Source organism: Glycine max, chromosome 6, assembly GCF_000004515.6.
Source record: "Glycine max cultivar Williams 82 chromosome 6, Glycine_max_v4.0, whole genome shotgun sequence".
Lineage (NCBI taxonomy): Eukaryota > Viridiplantae > Streptophyta > Magnoliopsida > Fabales > Fabaceae > Glycine > Glycine max.
Window position 1 is genome coordinate 35,826,342 of NC_038242.2, and position 19,624 is coordinate 35,845,965.

At 33.7% G+C, this 19,624-nt stretch overlaps 1 protein-coding gene across 1 annotated transcript; it reads right to left on the reverse strand.

Annotated features, from left to right (window-relative positions):
• Window positions 1-8,942: 8,942 nt before the first annotated feature.
• Window positions 8,943-19,122, reverse strand: LOC100807394 (protein SEEDLING PLASTID DEVELOPMENT 1). The gene is made up of 9 exons (XM_003525947.5): window positions 18,489-19,122; window positions 16,057-16,271; window positions 15,356-15,506; window positions 14,374-14,565; window positions 13,090-13,252; window positions 12,776-13,011; window positions 11,698-11,877; window positions 11,489-11,611; window positions 8,943-9,458 (listed from the first exon to the last, which is right to left on the reverse strand). Exons 1-9 carry the CDS (start codon window positions 18,876-18,878, stop codon window positions 9,153-9,155), a joined length of 1,956 nt encoding a protein of 651 aa, XP_003525995.1. The 5' UTR covers window positions 18,879-19,122; the 3' UTR covers window positions 8,943-9,152.
• Window positions 19,123-19,624: the final 502 nt, after the last annotated feature.

Below are 19,624 nucleotides of genomic sequence, written 5' to 3' on the forward strand. Positions count from 1 at the left end.
ATATGATCTCTAAAAATAATTACTTTAATTAAGCACAATATAGATAGTGTTCAAAACGTGAGTTCTACCAAGAAAACGCATTAAAATGACACAAAAACTCATACAAAATATCACTCAAAATATGATTTATCAGCCACCTCACACTTAAGCATTGTTTGTCCTCAAACAATTATTCTAATTCCAATTCAAACAAATTATTTCAAGTCATAACTCATGTATAAGAAATCCTCATTTATTCAAAAGTAAAACTCAAACAGAAGGTATCAAAGATTAACTCAGGAATCCATTAGGCTTATAATTAATATGCAAACAATCTTAATGAGCTTCAAGTTCACTTTGCTCATTATCTCTCAATGTTTATACAAATGAATAATTACGCTCATAGTCAAAATTCAATAACACATTCACAACTCTATAAATCAAACAATTTAACTCAAATAAATCCCAAAAATTCAAAACAAGTGAGACATAATGGATTGTAATGGGGTCAGACATGTAATGTAAGGTAAGTACTAAAAGAAGCAAGGTAATCAAAGGATTCCACTTAATCATATGAAAACACTCAAAAAGCAGTAAAATTTTCACCTATATTTTCACCTTCATTTTTGTTTAAATTTTTTATCCTTTTTTCCTTCTCTTTTCAATTTACTTTAAGGGATTGCTCTCTCTCTCTTGTTTGTGAGCAATATCTCACTTTTTCTTTTCTTCTCCTTTTATTTGTCAATCCCTTTTTTATTTTAAATTTCATTTGAGAGAAGGAGTTGAGATTTAATTAGTGGCACAACTTACAAAATACATTCATTCCCCCTCTTTTTTCTCACATTAATATTTCACATAATGATAGTGCAAGGGACCAAAAAAATTAATCATTAGGCTAAAAAATGATCAACTAATGAAAAAAAACTCATCAAAAGAATCAATATCTAAAGAAAATCTACTAATGTCTCATCTTTTTAGAAAAATTCAAAATTCATTCAATGATATGCATGTCAAAATAGAAAATATAATAATACTATAAAAATAATCAAATCAGACGCTCATATCAAGAGAATTAAGGTTCAAAATTCACATAATGGTAGCTCTTAATATCCATTCTAACAACCTCCAAAATTTTGCTATCAACTGTTTGTTCAATTTTTTGCTTTATTCATTGGACATATATATAAAGACGTTACTAATCAACAATCAACATACACATATGCGGTCCTTGCAGCCGCCAAAAAGATAAAGCTCAAACTTGCAGTTGCAGTCTTATCATAATTCCGGCTTCTCAACTATCCAAAGCCATATATTGGGTTTTGTTTCCAAGCGACAACATGTAAAGAGTTAATTCTCATTCTCATTGACATCCACGAATTATTGATTCAACAGCCTATCTAATTTTCTTCATGCTTGAATTATTGATCTAACAACATTTTAGATAAAGTACTTTTGTAAAAAGCGTGATGTAATACTATAACAACATACGTTTCGTCCTTTTGAACTTTCATCCTACTATTAATTATTTTAGATAAAGTACTTAAATAGATACTACTTTTTTGTACGAAAGATTTAAAAGAAATTAAGCATAAGTAATACATGAACAAAGATATATATAAGTAGGATAATTATTTGTTTTTATTTTTTAGTTTTATCCTACTATTAATTTAAGACTCAATATTCGAAACCGAGTCAATGTTACTCTTTATTATTTCGGTGCCATAATTTTTAAAATCACATAATGTAAGTTAGTATTTTTTTATTGTTGATTCTTATAAATGTATTTTTCTAACTTTAATCTTTTTGCGAATTTTTAATTTTTGTTCCTATAAAATATTTTGTTCATTTTAGTCCTTATAAATTTATATATATTTTTTAATTTTGGTCCTTGTGAGCCTAAACTTATGAGACTATAAATAAAAAAATTAAAATGTTAAAAGGATTAAAATTAAAAAAAAAACACAAACTTATAAGGACTAAACAATAAAAAATAAATTTATAGGAATCAAAATTTAAAAAAATGTCAACTTAAAGAGACTAAAATTAAAAAAATAAATTTACAAAAGAATACCAACTGACAGAAAAAAAAAAAACATACTTAAATCTTTTAAAATTAAGTGAGTTTACCTTTTTTTTGCAGTTGTAGTAAGACGTTTGAAAATTATATCGAACTTTTTTTTTATAAAGAAATTAAGAGAGCTAATTATATCGAACTAACAGAATAATATTGGCTCGGTTTGAAAGTTATGAAACCTAATTGAACCCTAAATTAACAGTGGAACAAAATTGAATTAAATAAAGAAATAATAGAACTAAAAAAGTAATTAAGAAAATAGAAAATTGTGTAAAATGAACATGTGAACCACATACAATTAAGCAGCATCAAGCACTGGCTTATTCAAGTGGCTGGCGGGTTGATTGATTCTTGGTAATTGATCAATTGAGACATACTCAGATGATTTAAGCGGAATTGATAATTCTCATTGAAGTGGGGTAAATCAAGCAGTGCTTGGCAACAAATACGATAAGTCACTATAGATGCCAAAATGGTAAGTAACAACAACACCATTGTTTATTGAAACGAGAGATAGGCTTGGGGGAACTATCTCACACAAAACAATGAGGAAGGTGGATTGGGTATTGGAGAAAATGGAAGTGGAGATGCGTTTGTGGGGGTAGATCCAGGTGTTAGGATGCAAGGTGAGGAAAAATTGGTGCTTTCTGATGTAGTTGTGGAAAAAGAAAATCACTTATTTGGGAAGACTTTTGTCAGTAATGGAAGATTCAAGAAGAGGGAATTGGTTAATGGTTAATAAAAGACTAAAAGTAAGAAGGCAAGACATGTTTCTGGAGTTAAAGAGGGTTAGGCAAGAGTTTAGATCTGTTTTTTTTTTTTTTTTTTTTGTTTTGTTACAGACAAGGGTTGAAATCTTTAGGAGCACTTTACCTGGCATTTCAATTTCAGATAGTGATGTATAATGAATAAATTGGATATTATTACTTTCATATTTAAATATATATAATTTAAATATTCTAATAAATTGTTTCGAGTAGTAATCCTCTTAAATTAGATTTTATGTTTGAGTTATGTGAATGAAAAAAATGTGATTAAAATGATGAGATCTTATTAAAGGTGACTAATGATTGATCATCAACAATTGGTGAATACTACTAATATACACTAATGTCATAGAAACAAAAAATATAATTTAACTATAAGTAAAATTAACTATTTTTACACTGATCAAGAAGTTAATTAATATCATTTAACTCTATTAATTATATTTAAAATATATATAAAAAAGATGAAATTAGCAGAAATCTTACCTATATTTGAGTCCACCGATTTTTTTTATGAAGAAATAGTAATAAAAGGTATAACAGAGAGGAATAAAATAAAGAGGTTTAGGAGTTTGGAAAGAAGATTGATATGGTAAGCAAGACAAACAAGGTTGAAATTACAGCACATCCAAAGGAATGGGAGGGTAGGGATAAATAGGAAACAAGAAGGGTAGAAAAATATAAGAACGTAGGAGAGAGAAGAGGTCAATTTGGTTCATCTCAAAGTTTATCAATTTTAATATCCGAAGTTTAGGGGGAGGGTGAAGAAGAGTATGGTGAAAGAATTAATATAAGAGCATAAACCAAATATGATATGTATAAAAGAAACAAAATTAGAAGTGGAGAGGAAATTTTTTGTTATGCAATGATAGGATTGTGATTTTGATTGGGGTTTTAGGCTAACAATTGAGAGATTTGGAGGACTAGTTATTATATATGCTAGAATTACTGTTATATTTTAGTCTAATAACAGCAGTAAAGTTGTTTTAGTTATATCTACTCTGACATAGTAGCATTGGTTTCTCCCCTATGTAATCTTGTTTCTCTCTCTCATTGTAATCAGACTTTACATATATATGAAATAACTAAGTGTTGTTGGTAACTCAATCAGACCCTTTAACAATGTAGTCCTTAAATTTAACATGGTATCAGAGTTGGTTGATCTCGTTCTACTTATTGTTGCCCTCTGTCATCTGCTACCGTCTGTTATCTCCGGCCAGCTAGTGTTATTTTTCTCCAGCGGGTTGGTGCGCCTTGTCAAGCACAGTCGAACCCAAGTGTTTTGGATCTAGATTTTGACCCAGTAATGAAGAGTGGGTTCTCTTTTTTCTTCTCTTGTCATTTTCTTTTCTTTGTCAGATCTACTTTTCTTCGGTAGGCCTTTGTTGTCACCAATGCCACCATTGTACTCGTCTCCCTTTAGCAAGTCTAACCTAGTGGTCAGTTGCTATTGCCTTTGCCAGAGCCGTCACACCGATCGCTAGAGTTGCCGTCGAAATTGTCATTGTTTGACTGTTATTTTGTTGTTTTCACCTAAAGATTCCATTTCTACTTTTTCCTTTCTTGGTGTTAGTTTGGGGGTTTTTCAATCCTCCATTTACGCAAATATAGACGGTTCATCCAAGTCAAGGCTTCTGGTGTTGTTTGTTCATTTTATTGGTCATGTTTGTTTCTCTGGCTTGGTAACAATGTAGAGCAAGGCCAGTTTATTGGTAGTGGTTAAGCATTGTGTTAAGCTTCTGCCATCGATGGTTAAACATTGAGATGTTATGCTTCTGTCCATAGTGGCTAAGCCTTTTGTTAAGCTTCTGCCATGGATGGTTAAGCATTGAGATGTTATGCTTCTATCCATGGTGGTTAAGCATTATGTCAAGCTTCTGCCATGGATGTTTTAGCGTTGATATGTGTTGCTTCTACCTTTGTGGTGGTTAAGCATTTTTCATTGGCTTGCTTCTGCCTTTTAGGTGGTAAAGCATGTTTGCTTCTGTTAAGTGGTTAATCCTTGGGTTGTGGCTTATGCTTAATGGTTAAGCATATGTGCATTGGCTTTGAATGTTTTCAGTCATTGTCTATCTTTCACCAAACTATTTTTTGGCACTCTTCATTGTATTTTGCTTTCATTTGATATTTGTGTTGTTCATCCCAAGCTGGAAGTTTTGTGAACACCTTTCAGCTTACGAAGGCCTATTAGAATTTTGGCCTTGTTTGTCCTTGTCCTAAATGCATGGGTTCGATCTGGTGTCCTAGATGCTTTGTCCCCGTCCTTGTCCCAGATGCACTAGCTCCGTCCATGTCCCAAATGCACTGGCTTTGTCCTTGTCCCAAATGCACTAGCCTGACTTTGTCACGGTTGCATTGGCTTTGTCCTTGTCCCAAATGCATAGGTTTAATCTAGTCAAGAATCATTATTTTTTTCAAGGCAATGTATAGTAATAAGCTAAAAGCTTAGCAAGCTTTAGCTTGAAGGGGAGCATTGGAGGCCACTAGTCAAAGTTTATATCAGAGGAAACTAGTCAAAAGTCCATATTTCTGGAATATGTTATTCAAAACATAATTGTGCCTTCTTTGTCAGCTCTTCCTTTACTTGTTTCAAGTCCCATTGTGTTGTTTATATTCTTGTTGTCATTTGTTTCAAGTTTTAGGATCCTTCTTTGTTTTGCTTAGAGGAAGTAACATCATGGCTAGTATTGCTGTCATTATTGGATGGATGATGCAACATTTTCTTGCATTCATTCTTGGACAGAATTGTTGTTGGGGTTTTGATTTTGAGCAAAATTATTTAAGATGACCTTGTATCCATTGGTTGCATTGTTATCATGAGTTTCAGTTGGCTCCTCCGCATCATGAGTTAGAAGAAGACTTTTCAGTATTTGGTGTTGTATTCTGCGCACTGGAGTCCTCTACCTTGGAGTTATTTTCATCCTTTGATGCTTCAATTCATATGTTCGAAGCTTGGAGCAGACAATCTATATACTCAAGGTGGAGGGGGAGTGTTAGGTTTACTGTTGTATTTTATCCTAGTGACAACAATAAAGTTGTTTTAGTTGTATCTACTTTGGCATAGTAGATTTAGGCTTTTCCCCTATGTAATCTTGTTTTTGTCTCTCTGTAACCAAACATCACATATATATAAATCAGTTGAGTGTGGTTAGTGAAGTGAACAAAATAAAACAAAGAAGGGAGTTGAATTGTGTTTTCAAATAAACTTCTCAGTATAATTTTCTCAACCAGTTTCTAGATGAATTACTTATAAAAGCATTATTTAATAAATGATTATAGAATAAGCAATAATAGTGAAATAGGAAGAAAATGGCATAGCAGATTTATACTGGTTCATCCCAAGTCATAGGGCTACGTCCAGTCCTCACTCAACCTAGTGAGATTTCACTATCACAACCCTAGTTGCACTAGTACACAATAGCACAACACCTAAACTCATGGTGTCAACAACCTATAACTTAACCCAAGTCCTAGAACAGGAGCTCAAACCTTAATCAATGACAATCCCACTAACTTAAGGCATACACAGTTGTTCCCTCACCACAACGCCAACCCTTGACCTTGGATTGGAGACTTATCTCATATTATAGAAAAAGAGGTTTTCTGTGAAGGTACTACACATATACAAATTCTTCATAAAATAGAAGGTTTCCACTCAGGAATACAAATCTTACTTCTCATATTTACAATGTAAGCTCAAGTTGGAAGTGGGTGACTCTCAGCAAAGAGGCAGAAGCAAATTTTCTCACTCGGAGAAGGCTTCATATTTTTTGTTCTTGCTTCAATGGAGTTGTTTGCTTCGAATGGCAACTTGGACTTTTTTAAGAAGACTTTCATTAAACTGCCTGTTGGATGTAGTGACCACATTGTAAGTTGTTGCAGAAATTCAAAATTTGTGCCAGCTGTGTTATGTTCTGCCAGAATTTAAAAGTCATTATGAACTTTTCATTCTAAAGTACAACTTAGTGAAGCATATATCAGAAAGGGTTTCTGATATTTTTTTGAGTAGTAGATCTTAATCTATAGCAGTTGCTCTAGAATGAATATTGGGGATGTGTCTTTGTAGATAGTTCAGCTTCATTCTTCTTCATTATACAACACAAGTTTCTTCAGGATTGATCCTTCGATGCTTGTTGTAGTTGTGACATATGTTTCCTTTGTTTAGACTTTCCAATGTCTATCTCATTCTGATATAGAAATCAATTATGATTAAAGGATAAAACTCAGCTTCTTCAGTATCTTGCATCTTTGAATTGAGAAATTTCAGTTTTCTAATGAATCCTCGGAATGTGACTCATGTGGAAGTCTGGAAGAGACTCAATAACTTCATCAAATGTTGCAGTTTCAAGACTTATGATGATACCTTAGAAAGTGTATCATATGGATAACATGATCTTGCCTAGCTTTATTCTGATGGAAGTTTCTTTGGATTGCTTGCTTTGAATGTAAGTTAGAGGTAGAGAACTTCATGTTCTGATCCAGATAATTTGTTCTTAGCTTTAATCAGATGCTTGCTCATATTAATGCAGATAATCATTCTGATATCTGATTTTGATGTTGCTTCATTGTAATATGTCTTGTTTTGTATCTTCTATTGTTTCTTCAGTTTGAAGCTTTTTGGAAGCTCTTGCTTGTTTCCAATCTTGGTCATTTCAAAAGGAGACTTTGGTCATCATAGATGTGCTTCAATTTTTCTTCTGAAAGTTACTTCACTTGAATGCAAATTGCTTCCATTTTGAACTTCATTTTGAACACATTAGAATGTTGAACTTGTCTTCGCTTTATGATTTATCATTCAAACATTAGTAAATAAGTCAGTCCATATATTTTTCTCCATTATCCTTATAATTTGCATGACTAATGGTTTGTCATAATTAAAATCAGGGATACAAATTCAACAGTTAGTAACTCACTCAAACCCTTCAACAATGCAGTCCTCAAATTGAGCAATATTTATAAGGCTGTTGAAATAGAACTTCTAAAACTAGAGTTTTAGTGACAATAAACTTCTGAGAAGCAAATTCCAAGTTATCCAGGCTTAGCTACTAATGGTTTGCTTTGATAATATGTTTATAATACAAGACTTGATTAAGAAGCATGAAGAAAGGTGTAAAGCATCAGCCTAAAGTATGCCAACCTTTCATACATAGGATTTGCCACATTAGAAGCAAGAGTACCAAAAATAAAGTTAACAAGAAGCATCAAAGACATATCATGTTTTCAAAGACCAAAGTGTAAATAAATTAGTAGTTGTGCATGATCATAAGGTATCTCTAGCCAAGGGTAGACGCCCAAAGGTTATACATGATTAAAGTATCATCAGAAGATGCATAAATAAACAACGAATGAGACACAAATTTTTACATTGTTCAAAAGCACATATTAGAAGCATAGGATCAACAAAAGTCATGCAAAGTGCTCAAAAGAAGATATGCAAGTGTTCAGAAGCACAAACTTACATAAGTCATTAAGTCCACATGAAGATAAAACAACCATAAGCTAACAAGAGTGATATATAAGCACCGAGGTTACTAGAAGCATCATCAGGGAAATCCTACAGAACCAGAAGAAGCACCAAGGTCATGAGGCACCCATAACAGTAACCAGAAGATGTCATGAAGCAACCACTAAGACAACAAGTACTAGCAGCTCTCCAACAACCATAAACAGTTAGCTTAAGGTCCTATTTATGGAACTTCATTTGAAAGAGCTCATTGCAAAGGAAACAATCCATCAAATGAGGGTAAGGTCACAAAACTCGAGCTTCTCAAGAGAGATACCCCACATTTCAAATAGAGTCTTCCTTAATCAAAACACTCTAGGATTAAGGCCAAACTTTATCCATCTAAAATAGTGTTCGTAAGCACCCTTGTGTGAAATCTCATTGAAGAAGGTCTCCTAAGAGGTACGTCAGAATTTGTCCAAACAAAACCCCAAGTGAGTAGAATCTCGATGGAGGTCTCCTAATATAACCATAATGTATATTTTTTTTTAGTATAATTAATTATACATTTTCAGTTATCCCAAACATATTTTTACTATGTCAAACAATATTCAAGCATAATAATAGACATTCTAGAAAAAAAAATTCATGCGCTCTTGATCAAGTCAACTTAACACTATTATTTTGTACATGAAATAATAACACATTATATTAGTGACATCATAATTTGGTATGTTGTACATCTTATTGCTTAACGCTTCAAAAAGCATTAAAAAATGTTTTTCTATATGTTTAAAAATTACATGACTTGTACAATTTCACATCACCCTTGCGACACGTGTTTATATCTAATCTCCATTATGAGTATACAATTAAGTGAACGTAGTTATTACTCGGGTAGCAGGGGCAATCTATCCAAGCTGTTGAATGAGCCATTCACACTGCCATTGGAGGCAAAGTCATCTAATAATTCACTATCAAACTCAGAAGTTTCACTAGTTTTTACTTCATCCGTTTCATAATGGGATGGAAGTATGCGCAAATGTACACCTGAATCTCCACTGATTCTCCTTGTTTCTAGTTGGTATTTGCGAACAAGTTCCAGCTGCAGAGATATTATGTGTGATGATCTTGGGAGTAGATCCACAGGTTCTCCCTTTAGAATCACTGTATGCTCTATAGCCATTCGCGCCTCCTGAAATATACAAAAAGCAATTGTGCCAACCATTCGTGAGACTCTTTAATTTAAGTATTGAATTTAAATTGTAAACTATGGCCCCCATGTTATGCATTCCTAGCTGAAGAATACAGCAATCATTTTGGCAACAATGGTATTTATTCATTTCTAGTTTTCTACTTCATCTATGCCACGATATCAGTAATCAATCATCAAATATTGGTTTGACAGAAAAAAAAAAATGAAACTTACACATGGAAAAAAAAGGATTATAAAAAGGGAGAAAAAAGAGAGGTGGGGCAGGGGAGGGGGATTGAAGAAGTTTTCTGTCCCCAATAAAATTCACAAATAACTATCAGTAGATTCAGAGATATATAAGATTAGTTTGGTGGTAAAGGGGTAAAGGGAGGAAGGGATAGGTCGTGGGTTTGAATCGTCCCGCCAACAAAAACTAACAAATTAACAACTAAAAGTTGAAAATAAAAATAAAAAAACTACCAGTAGATTCAGTCAGATGTCTCATATTTGATCAGAGGTAAGTTTACACCATGAAGAACAACCAGTAAAGGATTGCCATGGTAACCCATGACCTTATTAAGACTAAAGTGGCCTTTATTTCATTGCTACCACCATGCCAACCAACTCAACAAAGCTACACCAACATGCAATAGGGTTATTGCTACCTTCACCATCACTCTAGCTCACCATTCTAAAGACTGGAATTTGGCTCAAACTCAAATCCAATAGGTAATCACAAATATTCTTGCAATAGATACAGTTTTTATCATTCAAATGATTATGGGTCTGAGATAACTAGCTGAAAAAATTTGTGGTTTTGATTAATATTGTTGGGCCCACATCGACTGGAGATATGGCTTAAATAAAGCTTATAAAACTTAGGTAGTTCTCAACTTACAAGCCGGTTCTGTAGAATTGAGTTAGGCCCTAAGACCAAATTCTAAGATGATATTTAAGCCTACACTAGATCAGTTGTTGGGTCACTTGCATTTGCCACCCTCCTGTATTACAAGTCTGTTTTGTAGAGTTAAGTTAGACCTGTTTTGTTAGAAAATTTATTCTTTGAATCAAGGGTATCCTCATCACCATTTTAAGAATACATTTCACCACTTCAAACAATTTTCATTACTACATTTCACTGCTAATTTTCATCATAAAATAAAATTTTTAAGAATACTTAATTTGGCTATCCACTATATATCTTGGTAAGAAACACCACAAATTGGGTATGTTTGAATTTTTGGTGGGACTGTTCCAAAAGTATGTTTAAGAGTAAAATTAATTTGAGGTCATGTTTGGTTACTCCCAAAAGTATGTTTGAGAGTAAAATTTTGCCTAGAATCTCAGTTTTAGAGAAACAGAACTTAGGATACTTTTGCAAACTTGGGTTTAACCTAAAAGCTAGCTCATAAGATGAGGGTTGCCTCTTACTTATATAATCAATCTTGCCTCTATCTCTAGTCGATGTGGGACTTGGGTATTTCCCAATACACTCTCTCATCTCCAACACTTTTTGGGCTTGGTGCGTGAATAATATGGTGAGTGACCCTTTTAATGGATCTAGGATAGACTCTAATACCACGTTGAAAGGGGATTGGTTTTGTATCACAAGAATTACATTATCTAATCACGCTTTTACAAGGGAACAACTAACCCTAAAGTAAAAAAACTAACATAAGGATAAAAAGAAAAAATGTAAAAAGAAAAAGACGATAAAATATCAAATAAGATATAGATAGATCCCCTAAGATATTTCAGTTATTTACAACAGGTATGAAGCTACAAATAGGCAAGCAAAGATACCAGTGTTAAGCAATAGTGCAAATATATTATGCTCACTCCAGAATCCAGACAGCTAAATTGGCTGTTTCTGAATCCATTTCCATGTGTCTATAGCTATATTTAGGATTTGAGCAATGTATTTCTTACACAACTTAGTGATTTTGAGCATCAATTGGTTTCCTCAAGTAAACAAAAACCAAAAAGAGAAAAGGAAATAAATGTTAAAACTAAAATAATATTTATATTACCTCCAAAGCATCAATCATCTCTGAGGATTTTATCTTGTCCGTTAGTTCAGAATCCTTTATACCATCTTCATGATCACTTACTAATGCCCGTATGGCTTTTGCTACATGCTCCAAAGAACTTGTCTAGAAGACAAAAAGAATATTGTTTAGCAAAAGTTATGACAAAGTATAGCTGTTTAACTAAAAACACAATTTTAGAAAATCATTACCTTTGTCACATAAATGGGAATATCATGAGATTTAGCGGCAGCCTGGATCCCTGGATTCTTTTTAAGCTTGGATTGTAAGGCAAGTAAAGCATTTGCTTCACTAATATTATCAGTCAATTGAATAGCCGCATCATTCATTTTCAACTGCTTAACCCCTTGAATAACAGTTGCCTCTAAAATCTAGAATTACTGACCATTCTGTAAGTTAAACAGTCAACGAAAAAAAAAATAAAAACAAAAAGAGATTGCATTATTCATTGCTTTGCTTGACCAACAATTCTGTGAACTCAATATTGCCTTGGATTGCAGGAGTTATTTTTGAATTACAACAAACAGGGTTTATCTAATTATCAACACTGCTAACTTACAATCAAAAGTGGAAACTGAAAAGCACCAGAAAACATTAAATGGGAGAAAGAAACTTTATGTAAGGTTTGATTCAGTTTAACTTGGTACTTTTTTACATTTTATTTTCCTCTTTCTCTATCACTAGCTCATGTGCTTTTTTTTCAATTGAAGCAGCATGTTACTGCTTTTTCCCCCTTTTATTTGTCCTTTCTCCTTCCTGCCCTTTCTTTCTTTGCTTTTCCTTTTCCTTTGTCTTCTTTGTTTTCTTGTTTATTTATTTGTTTGCCTAGGAAGGAAATTAGTCATTTAATAAGATATTAGATTTTCACACAAAGTGGTTCACAAATGTTAGAAACTATTTGTCCTTAATGGTGACTCTAATTTGAGGAGGACAACAATTTACAGCTAAATATAGAATAAGAGAATTGAAAGCTATCGAAGAATCAATCCAGATTTAAGAAGGAATTGGATGACACTCACATCATTCACATATCTTTACCTTAAATTCTAGTGCATTGGTAGAAAGCTGAAAATAAATTATTACAAACAAATTAAGGACCAATTTGTTTAAACAATTTTTTTTTAAAAAAAAAAGTGGTTTTTAAGAAGCAGATAGGATTTGCTTCTTAAAAAAAAGAAGTAAATAGGCTAAGTGGGTATTTAAGCTGTTATTAATGTTTATTTCATGCATTTATCTTAGGCTGTTAGCTGTTGCATAACGGTGTCTTACCCCATAACAAAACAGGCTAAGTGGCAATTTAAGCTGCCAGGAATCTTCCACCAAGTCAATAGGCAACTTTAAAAGTGATTCATTTTGGTTGGTTTGGTCATCAGACCCCTTTGTAGCTTTTTCAAACATGATTTCACCATTCTTTTGAAGTGAACTGTCACTAACAAGTCCATCTTGTAAAATCTCTTCCTGTTCTTGAGACTTCATCTTCCGTATTTCTACATTTGGAAAACGACCTACACCAACAAACCAAACAGCACAAAGTCATATATCAATCCACCGCAACCATTTATTTTGCCAGAGTGGCAACTTACCAGAAAGAATAGCATCCACGGTTGCTTCAAGGCTACGGTGAATGCGCAACTCTGTCTTTGAAATGATCTCTACTCCACAACTAAATGTAGATGGGCCTTTCCTCTCCAATACTGTCTTCTGAACACCCCTGCGACTGGCCTCTTCATCCCCTAGTGTCACACTCTAAAAAAGGATAATATAGCTGAAGTAAACAAAAAGAATAAATATGTCCATAATTTTAGATGCTCCTGGTGATTGTAAATTTAATTATTAGAACATGAAGCAGAGGAAAAAGCATAAACATATTATTTTGGATCATGCTACAGAAAACTCTGTACAGTGCAATAAGTTTGTAATTGTTAGAGACATAATATAAAATCCTTCATGTGTCTTTCACCAAACAACATAAACCTCAGGGATAACTGGCTTATAGTTCTGGCCTCAGCTACAGTATTTTCAAGCCATCAACAGCAAAAAATTCAAGGTTCATAGTATGTTATATTGTAAGTTCCTGTCACCCTCACTAATACTGATGTCTAACAGCAGACAACTTTGGTTTAAGTAATCAAACACTGCTAGCACCATGTCATTTTTCATTGTTGCCCCATCAATCCATTAGAGATTACACAAACACATTGAAGGTCAAACTGTTCCCTCCCATAATTTCACTGAACAATTGCAAATAAGATTCTCTTCAAGGACTTCAATAAGCAAATGCTCAGTACTCAACAGAGTGTTCCCTTGCAAATTGTTTGGATTGAGAGATGTACAAAAGAGAAGAAAAATAAAAGTGTGTGTTGTAAAGGCATATTTGTCCTGATAATATTTTTACATAATCCAAAACAAAAAAGCAAATATGTCATTTTAATTTTTTTTGCTGGGTCCCACAAGCTTTTTCCTCTTTTCTCCCACAAAATCTCAGAAGTTTTTTTTTTTTGGTGTGTAGGTTCCATCAAACACTTCTTTTCTCACTTCTCTCCTTTCCCAAACAATATAGAACTTCATTCTGTCTCACTTCTTTCTCACCCACGTCTTTCTCTCTGAAATCATGCTAAACAGACAGCTAACGAAATGCCAATATGGCCACATCAGGTCAGAAAAATGACAAAAGTTCAAATACTAAGTGTGTTTTGATCAGCTTAATTAATTCCCTAATTGTTTTTTTTCCTAGCAGCTTCTTAAGAAAGCTTTAAAAAATGATTATTTTTCTGAAAAATCATTTCTAAAGATGCGCTAAATCTACATCAATTGTGATATACAAGAAATCAACTTGGAATCCTGCTTTAGATGTTGGTATACCTCACCTGTATTCCTCCAACAAGCATCTCTAATGAAGGATTCATAATGAGATTCTCAATTGTGATTCCATGAGCAGTGGCAACAAGCTGAATCCCACGTTGTGCAATTGTGCTCGCAGCCATTGCTTCAAGTTTTGTACCAATTTCATCAATTACAATCACTTGTGGCATGTGGTTTTCAACTGCTTCTATCAATACCTGAATAATTTTGTACGACAAACATAGAAATGTGGTCAGAGTATGACTATGAAACATGCCTTTCATAATCAAAAAGAACTCCATTTTGGGATGCATTAATGGAAATAGGAAAGAAAGGTAAAATGCAAGGAATGGAATGAACAGGACTCCACAAAAAATTATCACTTTAATAAATCATTCTGCTGTTTGGCTGCTTCCCACAAACAGCACACATTCTATCTATAATCTATATTACTGGTATGAAAAGCTTAGTGCATGTGCATCTTTGTAATAGGTGGGAAATTATTTGAGTAGAATGTAAATTGGAATAATTACTTTTGAAAGAATGAATTTATGCTTGTGAACGTTCCATCTAAAGGTAATTTCTTTCATTGGTGTAAAGATATAAAAATTTCCGAAGTTGAGAACTAATTCTGACAATTAAGTTTTTATACTAAACTTTAACGTCCTACTAGTCCTCAGGCAAATATAAACCTCAATGTTTAAATTAGAATATGCACAAATGGAAGTATCATAATTATATCCGAGAACCCTAACCTACCAAATAAAATATTTCAGCTGATTTCTCAAATAAATCATATATCATGTTTATTTTAATGACCAAGAATTCTCGTGGAGTCATTCCACTATATATTGAAGAAAATGTAATGAAAAAGGACAGAATAAGCTCCAATTGTTCACAGAAATATTCTCAGTCACCACTGATAATATAGCTATACTTTCAACATATAGAAACAAGAGGTGATTGGTAAAAAAAAAGAGGTTAAGCTCCTGCAATTGCAGCTAATACCTTATGTTGCATATCAGAGTTAGGGACTTGCATACGTCGAGCATTGCCTATTCCAGCATGTGGTATATCGCCATCACCCCCAATTTCATTGGAGGTGTCAACAATCATCACACGCTTCTTGTAATCATTTGCCAGCATCCTAGCTATTTCCCTGAAAATATAGAAAGTGTATTATAGATTATAATAATAATAATAATAACAGCAACAACAACAACAATAACAACCACAAAAACAAAAACAATAATAGAAGTGGTACTGATAATAATAATACATCCAGACAGTTCCCTATTTTTATGATGTTAGCAAGTACAAAAATTTAAGCATTGCCAAAAAACAGCAAAGCATCAAAAATTAATGTTTGTTGAAGACCCAAAAATATCATGGCCCCTAAGGAATGGAGAACTGCAGAAATCAGGGACTCAATTCTGAATAAAAAAGTTGACTGGACAAAATTGGAAGCAGGGTGAGAGAGAAATTTTACATCCAAATTAGAGATCAAAAGCAAGCATCATATTCTCTAAGTAAATGTGTGCTTTCCAAAAACATAGTTTGCTAATGAGAAAAAGATAGAACCCAGTCCGACATGTATACAACAATCAAGAACAGGAAGAAGCATAGTACATGTACAGTTTAGTGAATTCAGGTAATTATTGCATGTATATCTAGCTCAACTTTTAGCATCAGACAAAAGAATCACTAACCTAATAATTGTAGTTTTGCCTACCCCTGGAGGTCCAATGAGCAACAAAGAAGCCCCATCTTGAATCAAATCTTGCAACAACTTTGCACTTCCTGAAATTGCCCTGCCAACTCGACAAGTTAGACCAATAATTGTGCCCTTGCGATTTCGGATGGCACTAATCCGATGCAATGTCCTGCTGATTCCTGCTCGGTTATCAATAGCAAAGTCACCAACCTGCAAGAGGTTGTCTCTCATGAATTAACAGTTATAAATATCTTTCCATGATCAATCAAAACTTAGGATCATACAGAGATGGTACTAGTCCAATTCAAACATTCATCTCTTTCACTTTCTACATCCATGCTTCTAAGCAGCAATAGATTATTACATTTTTTGGATACATTGGCAGTTGTAGCCACAACTTAAACTTAGGGAATTCAATCAAATTCACACAGCCCCAACTACTCTCTAGGGGTACACAAGAGGATTATAAATAAAGCCTAAGATAACCTAATTGTAGAGATACTCTTGCCCAAGCATGAGCACATGTCCGTGAACATTCTGTTCCTCTTCTTTTCCTGATTTCCTGAAGAACATGACAGTGTCACTGTCTCATGCTGACCAAATTGCAGTTGTAATCAAAGATGTAGTGACAAAATGCTGTCATTTTACCATGGAACAATTTTAACTTTACACCAAATATAATTGTAATTCTTTATTACATCTTTTATTTATAATGTTGTATAAATTTTTATTCATTCTTAAGTTTAAAATTCACATGGGGGTACAAAAATGATTTATTTCGAAAGAAAGATTGAATGGAATGGATGGGAAATAGTGTTGGGGTGTGATGGAGCTCGCGGCTCATTGCAGTTTGAAGGGTATGAAGCAATGCTTGCCGCAGTTCGTTGCGGTTGCAATGCTATTGAGTTGCAGCTGCTACGCGTGAACAGAAATCACTCTAATTTTGACGTGGTGCATTCGCAGGTACTACCACAACTGCAATATTGCAGCCACATCACATGGTGCATTCCACAATTTGAAACAATGGAACTTCTGATAGAGAAATATATATTTTTCTATGAAGGGATCCAGTATTACTTACACAGGCTTAGTTTATGGCACAATTTGAATAAACTTTTAACTAATTACTTGTAGGAGAAGAAAATGAAAAGAATTAAGGAGGTAAACCAAATCAAATTTCTCACATACATTAAAATCAACTTACGGAAAAGTTAGATAAGAGAGCAGATGAAAAAGTTGAGATGCATAAGTTTTTTTTTAATAAGTGTTTATTGTTTATTGAGAAATTTATCTAAACTGACTCTATATCTTTCTCTCTCAAACCATACTGGTAACCTTTTCAAGGAAAATCAGAGCATCTAAATCCACATAATAGCATCTATGGTTTCGATCGGTTACTGTCTGACACACAAATCATCCAAACTAAGCCAATTAAATATCCTATGTTCAAAACCAATAAGTTTGCCTTTGACCGGATCCAATTTATTTTTGAGCAAGCACTTCTTATCTTAAAAAAGGGGAAAATGTGTTTTCAGTCCCTATACTTTCATATTGATGAATTTGGTCCTCAAACTTTAAAAAACTTGTGGATTTAGTCCCTAATAATTTGGATTTTGTTATATTCGTAAGTAATCAATTAGGGACTAAATCCACATATTTTATAAATAGACATAAACAACAAAAACTAAACAGAACCTATCAGTTCTTATAATAAAGAAAAAGCAAACAAACAAGACTTTTCAATTTCCTTTCCTCCAAATAAAATGTGTTTTGTAATTTGCCCCATTTACGAACTTTCTTTCCAAAAGAGATTACAAAATCAATAAACAGAAGCAAATCAAACAGTAACATCATTCCAATACTGAATAAACCATCAATTTGATCCCTCAAGTATTTACCTTCTCTTTTGTAGTCCTTGAAATGATGAAATGATATAAGTAGTGTTTAAAGTATTGAATATTCATAAGTTTAATCCCAAAGTTGATATCGTGTATGTTTGGATTGCTGGTGGATTGATACCATGATTTTTGGATACAACAATATAAAAAATCATGATGAGTTCGCCACTGAAGCAACTATTTGTTGTTTCCAAAAATCATAGTGAGTTCAAGTCACCCATCACCACCTATTGACTAATGTTCAAAGACTAATTTGAAAGATTTTCCAATACTTGGAAGACTACTTAGCATGATTTATCATCCTTAAGGATTTAACTATGCAAGTGCTAAGAACACAATCTCTAACACACTCCTTCAAACACAATGTTTTCTAATCGGTTAAAATTTATTGAAAACTACCAAATCAGGAAAGACAATCATTCAATAGAGTGTTCCTAGCATTTCAGATAAGAAAAAAATACTTTAGGGACTATTTTGAGAGAGAGAATAAACTTTAAAGATGAAATTTGTAGATTATCCTTCCAATTACCTGGGCAGTGGCGTGCTCGATATCCTGAACCGTGATAGGATACTCCGATATCACGAAATCCCCGGTCGGAAACCTTGCGAGAGGTTTCCGTCCCAAATCCATGACAACCTCTATCAGCTGCGGCAGCTCGGGGTGGTCGCTCACGCGCCGCCGCATCTCCTCCGGCAGCAGCGCCAACAGCCGCCCCAGCTCCACGTCCAGCTCATCCTCGGAAAAAACCGGACCGGACCCGGCTGGAAAACTCGCGCGCAGGCTGGGGCCGGTTCGGAGCCGGGGAAGGGAGGGAACGAGGGGCGGGTAGAAGGGTTTGGGCGAAATCGGGTTGGGAAGTGGCGGTTGTTGCGGGAGGTGGCAGCAGCGAAGCTGGAGCGGGAGAGTGAACCCTAGCATCGATTTTGGCGGGAACCGTGAAGTTGGTGTGTAGTGTTGTGGCGGTTTTGGGAGGGAAAGTGTTTTCTAAATTACCGTTTTTGCGCGAGTAGGAGGAAGCGGAATGGAATCAGGAATGGGGTAGCAGATGTGGAGGAATTCGAATATTCGATTGGAACCGGAATATGAAGGGAACCTGGTTACGTGTTTCGCTTTTGCTTTGTTTTTTTTTTTTTTTTTTGGTCTGAAAGCACTGGTCAAGGGAAAATGGACGATTTTTTTTCTCGCAATACAAACAAAAGAAAAAGGTTATTCACTTCGATCACAATACATTATTTATTATTTATAATAAATTAGTTGACCTTTTATAATAATTACTCTAAAATTATAATAAGTATTTTATACTATTGTAAATGAATAATCATTAAGCTCGTAAAAATAATAATTGATAGTGTATAATTTTGATTTTTTTAATTAATAAATTTTGTATAGTATTATTTAACGATAATTTAGTTTGTATGGTTTACATTTGTTATAGTTATAACTAGGACATGCAATTGAAAAATGAAAAATACATCTCTATTATATGCAAACTCAACATGAGATAAATATTCTTCTCAAGTCTTTATATATATATTTTTTAATCACTACTCTAAGAAGAGAAGATATAGTTCTATCCATTACCTCAATTTGTCCATCGGTTTAGAAATGACATGTAGTGGAGAAAAGAAGTTTTGTACCCAGCTTATCCCATAAGATTCTCCAAA